The sequence below is a fragment of the Sphaerodactylus townsendi genome, linkage group LG03 (genome assembly GCF_021028975.2).
Source record: "Sphaerodactylus townsendi isolate TG3544 linkage group LG03, MPM_Stown_v2.3, whole genome shotgun sequence".
NCBI lineage: Eukaryota > Metazoa > Chordata > Lepidosauria > Squamata > Sphaerodactylidae > Sphaerodactylus > Sphaerodactylus townsendi.
This window is the reverse complement of record NC_059427.1, coordinates 81,533,318-81,551,840: the sequence shown is the minus strand read 5'-3', so window position 1 is coordinate 81,551,840 and position 18,523 is coordinate 81,533,318. Positions and strand designations below refer to the sequence as shown.

General features: G+C 40.6%; 1 protein-coding gene across 2 annotated transcripts in view; it reads right to left on the bottom strand.

Moving 5' to 3' along the window:
* CAMK2A (calcium/calmodulin dependent protein kinase II alpha) overlaps positions 1–18,523 on the bottom strand; it is a 185,441-nt gene that overhangs the window by 22,793 nt on the left and 144,125 nt on the right. For both annotated transcript variants that reach the window (XM_048491386.1, XM_048491387.1), the window contains exons 9-13: positions 15,629–15,723; positions 13,938–14,060; positions 12,050–12,133; positions 7,298–7,340; positions 3,110–3,150 (exon numbers count right to left, since the gene is read on the bottom strand). In XM_048491386.1, coding sequence (XP_048347343.1) covers positions 3,110–3,150; positions 7,298–7,340; positions 12,050–12,133; positions 13,938–14,060; positions 15,629–15,723 — 386 coding nt within the window. The remainder of the gene's footprint in view (positions 1–3,109; positions 3,151–7,297; positions 7,341–12,049; positions 12,134–13,937; positions 14,061–15,628; positions 15,724–18,523) is intronic.

Below are 18,523 nucleotides of genomic sequence, written 5' to 3'. Positions count from 1 at the left end.
AATTTCTGCTCTATGGAACAGAGTACTGAATTATTATTTGTACTAAGTGACAAATCAAGACCATAACAGGTAGAAGTAAGCTCATTTGCACTGGGAACATGAGCTAAGAATCTGTTCTGAGACAGAGTGGTACCGATTATAATACAGTAGAAATCTTGGGAAATCAAATATTCAAGACTTTTATTCACAATGGACTTTTCTCAATGTAATATACATCAAGAAAGACTCCTTATGTCAGTTTCCTAACATACACCCAACACAATGCTAACCTCTTACAGATGCTTCCTATTTTCGATGGCTCGAATCCATTCTGTCTCCTCTCTCTTTTACCTCTGTCCTCTTTACAATGGTTTAGATCTCTCAATACTATATTCTTCCTTCAATTCTTCCTATAATGTTATGGAATTACAAACTTCTTTGCTGCTGGGAAGACATTATAGGAAGCAAGAACAAAATCTGGATATGCACCCGCAAAATAACAAGCTCAGTATACACACACTACACAAGGCGCGAATATACTTCTCTCTCAACCCCTCTCCTTGCTGATGATTAACAGGTTTCAAACATGTGCACATCCTTGGCAAGCTCAAAGGTCACAATTAGAACTATACCAGCACAAACAATTTAATGTTGATTACCATTTGGTAATCCTGCCTCTCTGCTGCATCTTGCTTGCTACAGCATATCTTCCACTAGCCTCCCTAGATCTTTTTTCTCTAAAGCCAACAAGACAGATAACAGTCTCCATTAGTAGCATCAGCACTTATGCTGAACATGATGGAGTCCGCTAGGCTTATAATATGGTAACTGCATTGATTTAGGACCTAGAAAGTTGCAAGAATAAATTGTCTGCCAAACCTTGCTGGACAGCATTTATATAAGCAATTGGACGCAACATGACAAAACATTGAAGTAGGAACATAAACACAATAAAAGATGTAACACAGGGCAGTGGCTTTATTAGTTTAAGACATAACAGGATGTGACATGGGCAGTGATTGCATTCATTTATAATGTAACAGGATGCAACACCAAACAGGGCAGTGAAGTTATTGTGTCTCCACCAGTTGAAGGAGTAGCAAGGCATCTTCTGTCATAAGACATGGGGGAATACCATGCAAAACCCTAGAGTGAGTGAAGGTCTCCCATTTCCCCAGATTAAAAGTTTCCAACTTTACAGAAGTAGTATATGAGATATTTATTTTATTATATTAGGGAGCACCAGAAGTGGGACAACCTGCTTTCCACAATGCAACCATTGCTTAGAAATGGATCAACACCTCAAAAATCATAGATTGGTTCTTTGGGGTCTGCTTGTTACCATGAGATGGTCACATCAGCAAATTTTCTCATAAAGTCATACTAACCATTCAGCTGTGAACCAAGGCCCAGAATCTTTGACACCACTTAATTAAATCAGCACCATATCCTCCAGTTAAAGGAAGAGAAACATCAAGCCAACAAAAATAAGAATCCACAGGTATGTCAGGTGGCAACTCAATCTTTGAGAGTGCTGGGATGGAATTTTGTTCTCTGTGGTGTCTCTGAGACCACATGGAGTGAGATAGTGGCAGTAGGAAACAGTCTGTTAAGCAAGTATAAGTATGTCTTCAGCAAGGAAGCCCTGTTATCAGGCGCTACATTCTTCAAGTCACAAACATCATTATTTATGCAGAATTCATTCCCCATAACCCCAGACATCAAAGGATAATAACTTGACACAACAATGAAAGAGTTGCCAGCCAGCCACCCTTCCATGATGCTTCAACTTGGCTTTCCGGGGGGAAAATGTGGTTATGTCAACACAATATCATTCAGTATCATGTCCAAATTTTACATATATCTCATATTTGATTATTAGAAGGGGTAACACATTTGGAAGGAGAAAAAACTGTTTATCCATTATTCCACAGCTCAATAAAGCCAATGAACCAGATTACAGAAAATGTAATTTATAAATCAAGCAACAAATACATAGTTGGAACTTCATTCATTTCCCCACCTGTTCAGTTTTTTTCATGGTTCCAAATATTGTTTACCATGCTAATTTACCATACTAACATGGCAGCCTCATGGACTCCTGTTAAATCACAACTACCAGCAAAAGAGAGTTTGTTTGCTGACCTCTGACCAAAAAGTCTAAGCCAGAATCCTAATTAGCCAAGATACATCCTTGTCCTCACTCCCCATCCCATCTTCCTCTCTTCCAGATGAAGTGTCTTTCAGTTTATCTTACCTCTCACAGCCCCTTGCGCTGGATTAGAAATGCCTTAGATCAGAGGTGTCCAACTCTGGCCCTCCTGATGTTTATGGAACTGCAATTCCCTTCAGTCCCTGCCAGCATGCTGGCAGAGGCTGATGGGAGCCATAGTCCATAAACATCTGGAGGGTCAGAGGTGGATACACTGCCTTAAGTCTATTAAAATTATCAGAGGGGCATGTGGTACAATTCTTTCGCAAGACTATACCACCTCAGAATGCATATGGAAGGGATATCTGCTTGACTATGACCCCAAATAGGAAGAGAATCCATCAGAAGATAGTCTCCTTGGATTTTAAAGTAAGGCACTCCTAATGGAGGACAGTGAAATCACACCACAAGAGTACTGTGGTTTACAGTCACACAGGAGAGCTGTAGCACTTTGGCCTACAAATAGGCCAAACAGAATTCTCATTTCTTCTTCGTACTGAACAATCGGTAGGATGGAGTTGTTGGGAGGATTCTTACAATATACCCATGATTCACAAAGTACATATCAAACCCTGGTTAAGTTCTCCAGAACTGTCCTTTTTACTTTTTTTTGTTTTTCATTTTGCAATATGAAGAAACCAAATAAATCATTCACAAACCAGCATATCCATTACTTCCTTTTAACACAGTAGTTTGTACCTAGATAAAAGTAATGCTTATATTTGCGCTTCTGCTGACTTGCAGAAAGTGCAGACAGTAGGGAAGTGCTTCTTAAGACGGAAAGCAGTTGATCCACCAATGTAACATTAATAATGTGGCTTTAATAAAAGGCTCGGGGCCACGCTGGGACCCTCTATCAAGCCAAACCTGCCACCCTGAAGGCAGGCAATCTAGTAGCCAGGAGTGAGGGGGACTTACCTTCACACCATCATTCTTCTTGTTGCCGCCACTTTTCCCTCCTGTGGAGACAAAGTACCATGTCAAGATGACCAAGCAAGGTACCAGAGTCAGTAAGGTAAGAACCAGCAACATGAGGGAAATTGGTCAAGAGAAGCAGAAGACAGGAATTGATGATCAGAGATTCAACACTGCTCCCTCCTCTATAGGCCGTGAATTCACTTTACAATCCAGTGGTCTGTGTGAAGTCTCTCTCAAAGGCCTCTGAAGCTCAAAAATTGGAGTTTTCTTACTTGGATCTTCCAACATGGATAAGAAAAGCCACAGCCACTTATACTCTTGTACACCCAAGTCTTTGAAAAATCCAAAGTAATGTCCGGCAATGGAAAGAGAAGGAAGCTGAAGAAGCATTCTCTGACAATGTATATTCTTGCTGATAAAATTCCAGAATGTTTCAGCTACATTGCTGGTTCTGCCCTATGGTCCCCCTTTGCCTATCCTGCTTTGTGGCCTGTGGTATAAATGCTAAGGGTCTGACTGTAGGCAAGAGCGGCGTGCAATTGCCTGTCTGCCTTCTGCACACTCAGCCTCTCTCGCTAATTTTAGACCCCCTGTTGGCAGGAGTCATGTGCTACAATTATGACATCCTGACAGCTGCAGCCCACATTTTGACAATGATGAAAAGCAGACATCCCATCTCTATGCCTCCACTATCACTATCCCAGACCTAGCCTAGTTTCCTGGGATTGCAACCCTCTCATACTCCCTCTCTCTTCGTACTACTGCCTTCAAATAGATTTTGAACAAGTAAAGGCAGGTGGCACAAGCACACATGGCCCAAGTACAGCTTCTAGGCAGAACCAGCTAATCCAATTATCTGTAACAATCAATTCTCTAGTCAGGAAAAGCCTCCAAACTTCTCAGGAGGTAGAGAACAGAACACCAATTAAGGATGACAATTTAAATTTCCTTGCTGTTGCTGGTAGTAGCAAGCCCTTGCCACACTAAGAATAGTAGGCCAATTAATTGTCTTAACTCTCTTTAAAAACAAAAACTTCCTAGCAGCCTTCTAGCATACATCCACCATGGTTACCAAACAACACAGCCTCGTTGTCTAAGCATCTAACATATTGTTTTATTTACACTGAAACACATATAATACACAGGGGCAGGCAGCACCCTGTCACCCATTATATGCAACTAGGAAGGAGACTGAACAGGCTTGCAGGAAAGCTTGTTGGGTATTGTCTGACAAAAACTAAACCCCAGAGTGTGAGGTTCTGAGAAACATTTTAATAGTATCTTTTTTTTAAATTACGTATCTTTCTATTTCAGAAGCAAACATTCCTTAGTCACTCTTCCCAGAACTAGAGAATGTATGACTCACAAGGAATGCCTACTACTTGTAGCATTCCTTCTATACCATCCACATGAAATCTTGGAAATAAATTATATGCTATCTCTGTCTGGCCACTATACATTTAAGTCAGAATTCAGGGATTGATAATGTAACATGAAATGGCCACATCCTCCTTCCCATGTTTATCATCTACCATGTATTGACCTACACATTGCTAGTCTAAAATACCCAGTGAAACTGAGATCAATTATGTGGAAACAATAATTGGGTGAAACTGACCTGAATCCCACATAAATGAATGGGGCTTGTTTTAGAGTTTTTATATATTACCATTTTTAAAATAATATAGAACTAAATTGCTTTATAATTTTGGCACCAACATTGCATCTGGCTTAGTTGTATAGCTTTAAGTAAATGGCACTATAGTATGCATAATGGACGACAGGACTGAAGTCCAAATTTGGAAGTAGACAGCTGGTCATTTGAATGGTTCATGTATGGAATCCATTAACATGTACAGGGTTTGGTTGGTGAAAAGTTGAGAAGATTATTTAATATAAAAAAATTGTAATCAAATAATTTAGCATGAATGAGGAAAAACCTTAACATGCCTGCAATGCATCTATTGTGCTGCATTTGACAATTGTTCACATATTAAATAACCTGAGCCCTATTTGAGATAATGTGTTACTACGATGTGTTTTATATTTTTGGTATTGTGTCGAATCAGGATAAATTGAGTAGTAGACTGAAAACTAGAACACAGCTATATATCGTAATCAATACAGCTAATTCTTGACATGATCCTATCTATGGATATTGAAATCCAAAGATTAGGGTCATGGACACACAAGTCAGATCTTCCTACACAACTTCCTTTTTTGCAGAAAAATCTGAAATATATAACACTGCAGTAATATTACACTGTGAAGTTATCCCAATACATGATATAAGCAGATTTAAGAAATGAATGCCCTCAGTGACGTATTGCCAAGCCATTTTTATTTCAGTAAAAAGAAGGGGGAAGGGGCAGTGCCTTTTCCCAGACCTGCTTTGACCTTTGAGTAGGGCTGACAGGTCACCCCTGGCAACCAGCAGGGGTAGGGGGAACTTGTCATCTACAGGGGGAGGCCAGTGTTTATGTGACTATATCACTTCCAGAAGTGGCAATGTAAAAGGCAATGTTCTGATATTTGAGCAAAAACTCTATAATAGAGGCTGTTTTTACTGTAGAATTTTGCCCAAATACCAAAATGTCTCCCGTGATGTTGCTGACATGACAACATCACTAACAGAGTCGAACCTCGGCCTCATTTTAAGTCTAGTAAGATTACTGCTGGCCAGCTAGATGGTGTAGAGCCCCCAAAATAGGGGATTCCTAGCTCCTGGCGGGAGCCTAGCAATCCTATCGTTGCAGGAGGAATCACTGGTCCCAGCAACTCCAGGCAGCTTGCATGATTCACCCAGGACTGGCTGCTTGCTACTGTTCAACATTAGCCATGAAAGCCAATGTGGTGTAGGGGTTCAGAGACCCAGGTTTGTATCCCCATCTGCTGTAGAGGTTTATTGGGTGACCTTGGGCCAGTCACATACTCTCACCCAAACCATGTTTATATGTGGTATAAAAGGAATAAATAAAGAATAATTATAGTTGAAGATGTAGGGAATATAAAAGATAGGCTGATTGGTGGATATGATGAAGTGAAGAAAACTGGGAAAGTTGAGGATATGAGAGCTGTCAGGGAAACAGATACAGTGTGGGAAAGGGGTTATGGGGGAAGGTAAGCTGCTCTACACAAGTTCTCACATGTGTTCCTGTGTGCAATTTGGCTCAGTCCAGCCAGAACTATGCAACTCAGCTGAGCCTGACAGTTGGCACTGAACAAATGGGCCAGGCTTTTTCAAGGGAAAGGTTATCAGGAGAGAGTATGAGGGAAAGCTGAAGATGGTGGGGGACAGATAAAGGTTGGTTGGCTATTGTGTGGAAAGGAGACATGGAAGCAGGGAAATGGGAGAGGAAGGGGAAAGAAGAAATAGTGGGAAAGAGGAAAATGCCCCCTTCAAGTCCTTGTAGGTCATCAGCTTGTCAATTCTATTTTTTTGGCAGTGGCCTGCCTCTAGTTTCACTACTGAAAGATTTACAGTGAAGATCAAATATAAAAATCCAATGTATGCCAGAAAAGCCAGACTTCTTATTCTTTAGGAGGGAACTTTCTAACTAATGTTATTGAACTCTTCCATAAAACATCCTGATCTTCAGTAAATATACAGCCAAGAATGCTGGGTATTCATCTCATTGTATATCACCCTCATATGATTCAGTGGCCACTATACTTTTAACTACTCAGTATCTGGTAAAAAGCAACAGCTGTGTTTATGTACGGTAGATATTTATAATAATGAGAGTAGGGGACTGTGACTGTTGGTAGCAAAGGATGCAATTGGGATGCTTTAGGCTCATCCTGCATTGAGAATGGGATTGGATAATGGCCTGTTTAGCCCCTTCCAATTCTATGAACATGGGGCAGGAGGGCAGTTTAAGGAAATACTCATGAACAATACTAAAGTTGCATTTTGCATTTCCTGGATCTGAAATGCAGATGCAAAGCCTGTATGGGATAAAATTAAATTTATTTTAGAATGAATTTCTTCTAGCTTTTATAAATGTGTACATATATTGCAAGAAACGTGCAAGGTCCTATGGTCATTCTTGTCTTGCAAATGTTTCCATTTAGAGCTGAAAAGTACAGTTCTCTCTCAGTGTCCAACATCATTCTACATAAGATTAGTATCCAACAAACCAAAAAGCAGTAAGTCAATTTTAACTTGGGCAGAATTGTGTTACCTACCAGAAAAATTGCGGGTTGCAAGCATGGTAGTGAGGATCGCGCCCTGAAACACACAAAAAACAGAAAGGAAAGGAAGAACACATTACTGAATTCAGAATCATGCTTATCCCTTCCCCAGGCCAATCTCATTCCTCTTAAAGATACCCTATGGAAAAATTGAGCAGGCTGGGGCTACAAGAAGGATGCATCTTTGGCCCAATTCCAGGGGCATGATGAATATAGTTCTGAGACGATATTAATAGATACAGCATATAGTTTGCAGAAAACAAGTCACTGGATATCTGGCTTAAGGATTTTAATTACTCTGCAAGTTTCTGAATGATCTTGGCAAGAAGTTAATTTGAGCAACCTCTGGTATCTTTACTCTATGTTTCAGTACAGGATGTCATTCTTCAAAAAACAGGTTCTGATGGGACCAGGCCAACCCATAAGAGTTCTGCCAGGAATTGCTGAGGGGGATTTTACCTTACTTCTAAAGACCTGCCAGATGAATGACAGCAAGAACAAACAGTCCCCCTTATATAAGCAATTTAAAGGCTTTCCCCTAAAAACAGCAGTCTACCTGCAATCACAGGATTGCACCTAGTATCTAAAATTTGTTGATATGAAGAAGAACTTCTGACAGAGACAAACCAAATGTGGAACATATTTTTATGGCAATTCAACGTAACAACTACCATGGCCACCTCTTATCACTACTACTACTGCTACACATACTTCTCACATAGCACATTGTCCCAAAAATGTCAAAGAGTATCGGGATTCTCTTCAGATCCATTTTACAGATGAGTCTACCAAAACAGAGTACTCAGGTACTTTGTCCAGAGCCATTCTCTGTAAGCCTGGAAAATACCTCGTTATAGATCCCTTTTCTCTTTAACTTACTACTTCTAAAACTGTTTGGATCCTTTCCAACCTGGTTTCAGGTCTGGATGTGTGACTGATACAGCATTGATTGCCCTGGTGAATGCGCTGGCAGATGGACTATAACCCTTCCTGATCCTCTCAGCAGCTTTTGATACTAATAGTTGTGGTATTCTTCTAGATTGTATCTCAGGCTGTTTTTGCACAGCTAATCACAGCATTGTGCCGTTGGTGTTATTGGCAATGCTGCAGCAACGGAGCATTCACATGAGCGTGCGCTCCATGGACAGATAGTGCATCAGCAGAACCACGGCGCTTTGTATGGCTGCGCTTTGCAAACAGCATTCTTTTTTCCCAGGGTAGTTGTCATGAGTGTTCGGCTCCAGGATTGGTCAGTGTGGGTGGCCATTGTGGGGGGCGGGCTCTATGGCACTGAATCCTGGCAGACGTTTCGCATGACGCCAGTTGTGGAGTGCCATTGTTGAAAAAACTTGCTCGTTGAGCGATTTTTGAATACACTGTTGTGGGGTCAGTGGAGCATTGCTGCACCGCTGCAGCATCATTTCTATGCTGTGCAAACTCTCCACCCGTAACACTGTTTTTACCATTGTTTTACTGACTTTTTTGGCCCATGTGGAAACGGCCTCAGAGTTGGGACTTGGAGGCACTGTTTTGAGGCACTTTCTGAAAGTCATGCTGGGGCACTGCCGCTCAGCTTCTTAGCCAGTGGCCAGTTGGATCGCACAGTTTCATCTTATCTCGGATTCTTTTCAACATCTTTCAGGTAATCTGTAGATTTTGACTGCATTTTCATTAATATGCAAATAACACTCACATAGTTTTCACAGAGAAACCTGTAAGCAATTTTGGGATGTATGAGTTTAATTCTCACAAGCCAATGTGGCCAGAAGGAGTGACCTGGGATCTGAGTTGTCCCCTGTTCATGATCCCCCCTAAAAGAGAGTGTTCATAGTTTGGGGATGTTGCTCGGCTGGCACACCTGTTGGATGAAAAAGATGGCTGTGATGGCCAGGGTGCCTTCCTCCAACTTTGGCCTGTGAGCATGCTATTGAATAGGAAAGATCTTAAAACTACAGTAAATGTCCTGGTAATCTCTAGATTACATTATTCAATCAATTGTATGTGGTGTCCGGAAACTTCAGTTGGTATAGGACCATATAACTTCAGTCTAGTTCTATTCTACACTGGCTTCCAACTGCTTCAGGGTGCAATTCAAGGTCCTGCAATTTACTTTACAGCTTGCAAATTGCATACTTTGAGGATCACCTGTTTCCATATAAACCTACTCTGCCGTTACAATAATCTTCAGCGGCCCTGCCATCTGAGGCTAGACAGGCGGCAACCTGAGAAATGGCCTCCTTGATTGGGGCACCAACATTATGGAATTCCTTCTGCAGAGAGATTTAGCTATCCCTCTTGAACATTTGTTTTCTTTTAGTAGATGAAGACTTTCTGTTTTATTTGGTGTACCCTTACTGGCCCTCCATCTTATTTGTTTTTCATTGTTGGATGCATGTATTGTTTTTAAAGTTGATTTTAAATTTATTTAATTGTTTTCTTCCTTGAGAACCCTAACTGGGCAGAAAGCCAGCATATAAATAGAATTAATTAATTCTGGGACTTCCCATAGTCTTAAATGAAAGGGGGACACAGAGGAATACAATAATTTGCCCACAGACTTTGCCACTGGCCAAAAAAGTACTAAATTAGCATGATGAAGTTAGTATTTTACTGTTATATAATAAAATTAATTTGTTATACTGGCAATATGTTGACTCAAAATTTACCTCAAAACAGAAATTTTTAAATAAAAATTCAAGTGGGTGTGATCATCTCCATCTCTCTCCTCTACTTTCCACACACGCACGCACGCACGCATGCACGCACACACGAAGTGTTTCTTGATATTCCAGTCAGCTTCGTGGGCTAATTAGAGGCCATGTAAATAAGATTACGTTAATGTAATTGTGGCAGTAACGGATTACTGGATAAAAAGTAAACAATGATTATTGTCTATTACCTTCAGCTCTGTAATCTTATTAGTCTTAAGCCTTCTCCCTGGACACAGCCATAATGCTCACAAACCAAGAAGGGTGAATTACAGTGTACAAACACTGGAGAAAGAGTTGATGATATCATCGCTGTTATACTTCTTATTCAATACTGACATCCCCCCCCGAATAGTACTGGTAGGCAGTGGCTTGCTTTAGACATCACTGGGATTTGAAACCATGGTTTAAAGTTGGTTTAGTCTGTACAATGGTCACACTGGTATATGAGTCCTAGTTTGTTTCCTGGTGCAATGCATGTCAGCATACCAGTCAGGTCTTTTTACAGGAGGCAGAGACAAGAGTAAAAGCAATAAAAGAAACATTTGTTAAGGTAAACCAGGAGCTGAATAATTATCAGCAAGATTAATCCTGGTTTCACACATTAACCATTGTTTAAGTAAACCATGATTTCACATTTTGTCTGAATTAAATGTGCAAATCATTGACGTGCAAATAATTAATTTGGTCACAGATCCCGAGTTCACTTACTTAGAAGTAAGTGCCACTGACATTTATGAAAGTTGTGCTGAGGAATGCATCTTTCATGAATTCTATTAGAAGGTAACTTTAATATGTCTTGCAATATATTTTAAGTAATCGGTATTATCTTCTCATCCCCAGTTATTGTGGGTGGATTCCACACAGCACAAATATAACCTCTTTAGGATGTTCTAAAAAGATCCATTTCAGCATTTTGTGTTCCCACAGTATGGCAGAACACAAGCGTTGTCAGTCAAACAGATCTTTTTCCCCTGCCTGATGCATGGAGCTCTTGTCAATTTCACAACGGCACCTGACGTTTTGTGCTGTGCGGAATCCAATTTGTGTGCGGCAGCAGATTCTTCACGGAGATTCCCCATGGAGGTTTCTTCTGCTTGCAGCTTATCCATTTGCTATTTCTCTGTAAAATGTAGATGAATAAAGTTTGTTGTGCCTAGCAATCCTAGGGACACGTCAGGGTGGGGTTTTTTTTGGCTTTGAGGGATATGTCTGCGATGATATGGTGACACGATTATAAAAGTGGCAGAATGGCCGTAACTTTGCAGACAGACCCCTGAAAACAAAAAAAAGAGGAAAAACAACATATGTATGTCATTGCTAGACAAAACAAACTTTATCTACTTTTTGCAGTGAAATAGCAAATGGGACAAGAGTTAAGCAGAGCAAACCTCCATGGGAAATCTTTATGGAGAATCTGATGCAGCACACAAAATGGCAAGTGCAAGTAACAGAAACAACAGTAAGAGTTTTGGGCAGGAGGAATAGAGCATTTCCTGCCTGTTTGTGTTTGTTCAGCAGGCAAGACATGTCTTCAACCTGGGTTGAAGATTGCAAGTTTAGGGATTTTTGAAAAACCCAGGTTGAGAGCCATATAATGGGTGGGGGGGGGGGGGGCTATGTGCAGTTCTTCCCCAAAACGCTTTTTATATCACCCCAAAGACATTAAATTTGTGCTGTGTAAAATCCACCATGGATTAATTGAATGGATTTCAACACACAGCAGAATCCCTTCTTTCCAGTAAAACAGAATTTCTCTCTGGACAGAAGAGAGTACAGTACTGGTACTTTCAGTGTGATATGGATTTTTTCTTCACAGAAACTAACAGAACTAGTTACACAAAAAATATGGAGAAGTGCAACTTTGTTCTCACATTGAATGTTGAAGATACAAGATCTTAGCAATGTCCAGGAAGGCCTTTTCTTTCTTGGGTTAAAGATATCCAGAAGTATCAGGCCCAAAACATTTGAGTACAGGAGTGCACAAATTAAGGGGGAAACAAGTCAGTACGGACAAATCAGAGGTAGGCATAAATACCTTTAGCTTCCTTCTGGCATTGAACTTCTTCAAGCAATCCACGGTCTCCTGCCTGTGCATGCATGAAGCCACAGTGGAGCGGTGCTGAAAGACAGAAAGAAAATCCACTTAGAAATGGAAGGGAATAGTGCATGGAGAGATTGCACTTGTTTGGGTGACCTGGATGTGTTTACTAACAACTATATTCATTATATAGCGAGCGCCAGTACCATGACAACTACAACATGAACTGGATTATATACTAGTCAAATCTATTGTGGAGAATAATTGTGTATACTCCGGACTTTGCTGGATATGATGATTCTCAGATTCTTCCAGCCATTTAATTTTATGGAGATATAGATACAGCTTGTGCAGGAGAATTATTTCACTTCTTCATGCAGAAGCCTGAGTTCTGACTCTTAAGTATGCATTCATATCAGGTATATCACCATAACCATTTATTGACTGAGCATTGTAGCTTCCCTTCTTGTTCGTTCGTTCCTTCTTATCTTCACCAGAGATGATACAGACAGTTCATAAGTTGTTAAAGGCGTAGCTAACCTACCCAAAACTGATTCTCTCATACTTTGATGTTTCAGAGTGCTGTTTTTTATTAGGAAAACAGACATGCAAATCAGGGACTTGGAAATAAATGTTTTGACCCTAGGGAAAATATTGTTCATGGGCCCAAATCACCACCATCTAGTGCTATATAGACTTATAATTAAATATTTCCTGTATTGTGTTTCCATATTTTTTTAGCTAAGCTTAATCTTTTCCCTAGTCAGCCAATCATTTGGGGGCATTTGTGAATTAACTGTACATCAGTTCTTATGATACTGTGGCAGAGGCTGGCTGAAGTACTATTTTGCACTTTTTGATCTCGGGTCTTTTTTTAAAAAGATCAATATTTTGTAATTGCAACATGATAACAAGCAAAAAAATGGGGAGTAACTTTGGTTTGATACAAAGTAAAAATTACTCAAGCCCCTCTCTTTACACCAGGGAACAAGCACTGATGATTAGACATATATTCATGAATGCCAAAAGGGAACCAGCTAGCCAATAGTGAAAAGAAAAAAATCAATTGAAAACACAGAAATAAAAGGAGAATGCCTGAAGAAGTAGGACCTTTGCCAACAGGGATTTACTTCTAGGTGGATATGAAGTAGAATCTTCCCTCAGGGGGATGGACTTCTCTAATAGCACAACAAATGGTTATAACCCCAACCTCAGTCTGCATCTGAGCCTGGAGGAGGGTGGCAGTAGAAGTAAGACACAGCTGAAAAACACTGCTTGGAAATAAAATAAAATAAATGCTTTAGGAGCACACAGGTGATCATTGGGAAGCAGTCCTGTCCAGTCTGCCCTTCCTCCAACTATGCACTATGTGTAGGCAAAGAGTGGGATCATTAAAAAATCCTTTGAAATCCTATGTGCTTTAATTTATTTATTACACTTTTCAGAACAGAGCTGGATTATAAGAGTAGGCATGAAAATAGCAAAAGAAAGCTTAACATGTATTGCTTTAGATGAGAATGTCTGTTATTGTGAAGAGAAGGTAAGAAAAGCCAATTTTATTTATAAACAAACAATAATTATGTATTGTACAATTTTCTTAAAATGTCTGTTGGTTGCAACCTATTTTTTACTATTACTAGAAATATAAAAAGAGTATTAAGAGTCTTCTATAACTAATGGCTGGCTATTTGTGATCAAACGTAATAATACATAATACATAGCAACACTTATGCAAATAAAGGAGTTTTCACATCTTTTCACATGCCACTCATCTGAGATCTCCTTTCACAGAGAGCTTCTAGAAAGTATTTTATGAGCATTTCTAATCATCTGGAGACAATGCCCAGATATAGGGCAATTTCCATGAAATACATATCATACTTACTGATATCCAGGGGTGCTTCAGAGCTTCTGCTGCAGTGATACGTTTGGATGGGTTGATTGTCAACATTTTATTGATGAGATCTTTTGCTTCAGGAGTGACAGTATCCCACTCAGGGGAAGGAAACTGCAAGGGAATGGATGTTTAATAGTGGTTCAGAAGAATCTTTACATCTTCCCTAAGTCTGGTCTGTTCATACACAACCTTTTTCAGTCTACAACAATCATAGATTTCAGATAGAGTGTGGGTAAGCACGAAAACATTTATTTATTTAGCAGGCAACAAAGGGTAATTTCTTAGCATTATCACTCAAAGGCAGCAAATGTAGCACAGAGTAACCGCTGGGTGGGGGCCAGGTGCTGCAAATGTTCTGCCAAAATCTGTGCACTATTGACTTGCCATCTTGCTTCAGGCTTGCCAGCTTGTTACTGAACACATAGAACTAAAAGAAAATCTCTTCCTGAGCAGCTTCATTATAAGCCTTGTTTGGACCATGTGATAATCCAGAAACGAAATTCAGCATTTATGTTATATCTTGCTGGGAGAAGGGTACATACTATTTATTTATTTAAATGTTTATATCTTGCCTTTTTTCATGGCTCAAGGTGACTTACTAATCACAATTACAACACCATTATTTAGAATAAACAAGAATAAAACCACAAATATCCTCCTTCTCTGCAAACTGTCTGTATTATGTATGCTGTTAAAAGCCCTGGTCAATAAAATTCGAGAGTGGATTCTAGGGCATTATACCCCACTTAGCTCTCTCCCCTCCCCAAACTCCGTCTCCCACAGCCCCCACCTCCAAATCTTCAAGATTTTCTCAAGCCAAAGATGGCAACCCTATTTTTAGGGCAGTCCAATGTAGCATTGCAATAATCCTACCCCAAGGTTAAACATGGATTAGTTTAGGCAGATTGACCAAGTATAAGAAAGAAGCAGGATGGCAAACCAAATACAACTGATAGAACAGACTTTGGGCCACTACCTCAATGTGATTTTCATAAAGATTTGCATCTAGCACCCTCAGACTGTTATCTTCCATCCCTTCCACTACAAGGGGATGAAGTCCCTCAACCAGCCTTCCTTTCCAGCAGTGGTGTACCAGGCCTAAATGGCGCCTGGGGGCATGACCGGCTCCCCATGCCCAGTTTCCTGCACCTTACTTACAGGAGCCAACAGGGAGGCTGGAAGAGGGCGGGGCTCAGAGGCGGGGCTCAGACAGGTGCCACAGGAAAAATCCCATGCTATTGAACCTGCTCCTCAAGTGGAAACTCTTTGTGTTCAATCAGACAGAAAAGACAAAAACCAAGGAAAAGCTACTCTCTTAATGCCAACTGATGGATAAAACAGCACTGAGAACAGAGTTGTTGCAAAGATTTCTGTGGAAATGTACATAAAGTACTGTGAATATGTATGAATATTAAGTGGGATCTTCCCCAGGGGCAGATGGGGAGATGAAGTTAGGTGTCAGTTGTAGCAAACTTAGATTCCATAATACATTATCCCACCTCTGTCATATACAGGGAAGAAATAAATTGGGATTTGCTTCTCTGTGATTAAGGGAAATAGCTTAAATACATTTTACTGAAAATTATGCATCAACCCTACTACTGTGTAAACAAAGCAAGGCAAGAGATAGGAAGTATTGAAGGAAACAATGTGGATGAGAGAAAGACACTATCACTTACATCATAAGCTCCAGCTTTGATCTGCTGGTATAGCCGGTGTTGATCTTCATCCCAGAAAGGTGGATAGCCAACCAGTAGAATATAGAGAATAACTCCTGAGTGATACAGGCAGAGGAGAACGTTGTTACATAAGCACTTGCCAACTATAGATGATAAAAGGCTAGTTCAATTATTTAAATAACTGGAGCAGGCCCACATTGTCAATAAGATTGAAAACTGAAGGTGATGAGAGCTTCTTACATAATTGGATACCTCCTTACACAACCAGCATCATGCTAACAATGCGTGGCATAGTTTCTTGGCTGAAGTAATAAAAACCTTCAGACTGCAGAATGAGCTTTATGCAGCTCAAACTGAATAACCAGGTGGCATCAAAATATGCTAGCAAAAGACTCCAGTCTTTATGTATATAGAAGGATGAGCAATCCACACTCCCTAGTGGATTTCAGTGTGCATAAAATGACACTAGCCGCATGAGCTCAGGGAAACACTATGACACAAACTATCACAGGCAGAGTGATTTTCCATCCTACTTACTGGAGGATTCAGGAGCTTTGAGCATTTCAAAATGACCAGTCCCTTCTTAGGACTTTGACATCTGGAGACCGAATGGTTATTTGAAGCTCCTTGGCCAGCTCTTTGGGAAATCCCTGGAGATTCAGGAAGTCGTACTTTGGGAGGGAGGTTGAAGGAATGTGAAGTGACAGCACATGCCCTCCAAAGCTTCCATTTTATCCAGGGGAATTGATCTCTTTAGTCTAGAGATCACTTGCATTTATAGGATAAATTCAGGCCCCTACTTGAGGTTGGTAACCCTAGCTCCTAGGGTTGCTAACCTCCAGGTGGTGCCTAGAGATCTCTCAGAGCTACAACTGACCTTCAGAAAACAGAGGAAGAAAATGGCTGCTTTTGGAGGTGGACTGTATTACCCCCCTTCCCAAACACTGCCTTCACAATACTTCACCCCCAAATCTCCAGGAACTTTTCAACCCAGAGTTGGCAACCCCTAGATCTTCTCCCACTTGTGGGCATTATGGCTGTTGGACAGGAACAAAGTGCTCTCTCAGGTTCCTGCTCTTAGGTTCACATAGCAGAGTGTGCTCAAAACAACATGGATCTATTAACAAGGAGGCACCAGGGATGGGAGCAACTGGTTTCAGAACAACTGAACTAATTTAGTCTACACTTCTAGTTACCAAAAAACTGGGACTCCTCTATCCCAAGAGATGAAGAGCCCCATCCAAAGGGGAGGGTCAAATCCGCTTGTGGAAGCAGTACACTGGCTGCGCTGGTGGATTTGCCCTCCATGGGGCACTTGCCCCAGCAGAGGAGAAAATCCAGTGGTGTGGAGTTGCCATGGCCCTGCTACAGCAGAGGCAGACTGGGGGCGTGGCCAGGGGAGGAGCTGACAGTCAGCTCCCTTCCAGCCATTCGGCACGCTGCACTGGCAGGCCAGAATTGAGACTTATACTACCCTTCTGGGTAGCATAAGTCTATGAAGCGCAATGGGGTTTCTCACCAGTGGGGAGGCTTTCACAATTGTACAGCTTTGCAGCCACTGGGAAGCCCTTTGGGAAGTGGTACCACCTGGACTTGTGGGTGTGTTGTCTACCAGCTCACATAAATGGCAAGAGGGATGCAAACAGATGGCTTTATTGTAATGTATACAACAGGTAGACCACAGTGGTGTAGATAATTCATGGCAACCAAATCACAAGTAGTAATTATGGGTGCAAGATTCAAATGAATATTTTATCCTGGGCCAAGATGTAGCCTATTACCTGCTACCTATGACCAGACAACAGCTAAGGCATTTGCAATCTCAGATCAAGGAGGTAAGAACTTCTAAGGAAGAACTTTCTACCAAGTTAGTGTACTGCTAGTAAAATCTTATATAAAGAAATTGATCTTAATCTGACAGCCTCTTAGAAGACATTTACAAGAACTGGACAGTTATGCATGCCAGTAGATATAATGCAATATATAAAATTGTAGACAGACATTGGATCTGAATCTGACTATTAGTTCAGAATAAAAACTTGCCGTAAGATGCTCCAGATCGGCTCAGTGGAACACTGTGGAATCCAAGAATTGCTTTTTCCCATACATATGCTTTGTCAAAGTAAAGTGGTTAATTGAGTAACTGAATGACATGAACATGCCAAGTAGGTAAAGTACACATACAATTTGGCCACATTTGGAGGTCTTCCTTTTTGGAAAGTGTTATTTTATTTCATTCTTTTGTCCTATAAATCATTGGTTTTGTTAGGTGGAGAGAAAAATGTTGCTGGCAACCAGATTTTCTCATGCGGATCACCAGAGTTTCTGTTGGTGACTAATTATTCATAATTAGCTGTGCTCAAGAGAAAACACTACCTCATCTTATATCATCAACTATCTATTCAGAAAATATTTGCAGTTCAGTATTTACATCTAATAGAAATCTCTTGAAGCAAGCCAGGTGCTTTGCTGGAGATGATTAATATTACTTCTAACAAAATAGTTCATTCATAAATTTTGTTTAGGTAACCTACATTTGTTTTTCTGTACTACCACAATTCATTCCTTTGTATCTACATTGGGTTTCTAGGCACCAATGATAGATGGGGAAAGGATAGCATTTATTATTAAGGGGATGATCAATGTCCTCAGTACAAATGATGACCCTTCTGTTGTGATCTGCAAGTGATGTCATTGCACTGGGGGTGGGAGGTTAACTCACTACCATTCACCCAATGCATAGTGTAGTGATTAAGAGCAGTGGACTGTAATCTAGAGAAACGGGTTTGGTTCCCAACTCCTTCATATGAACAATGGACTCTTATCTTGTGAACTAGATTTGTTTCTCGGCTCCTATACATGAAGCCTGCTGGGTGACCTTTGGAATAGTCACAG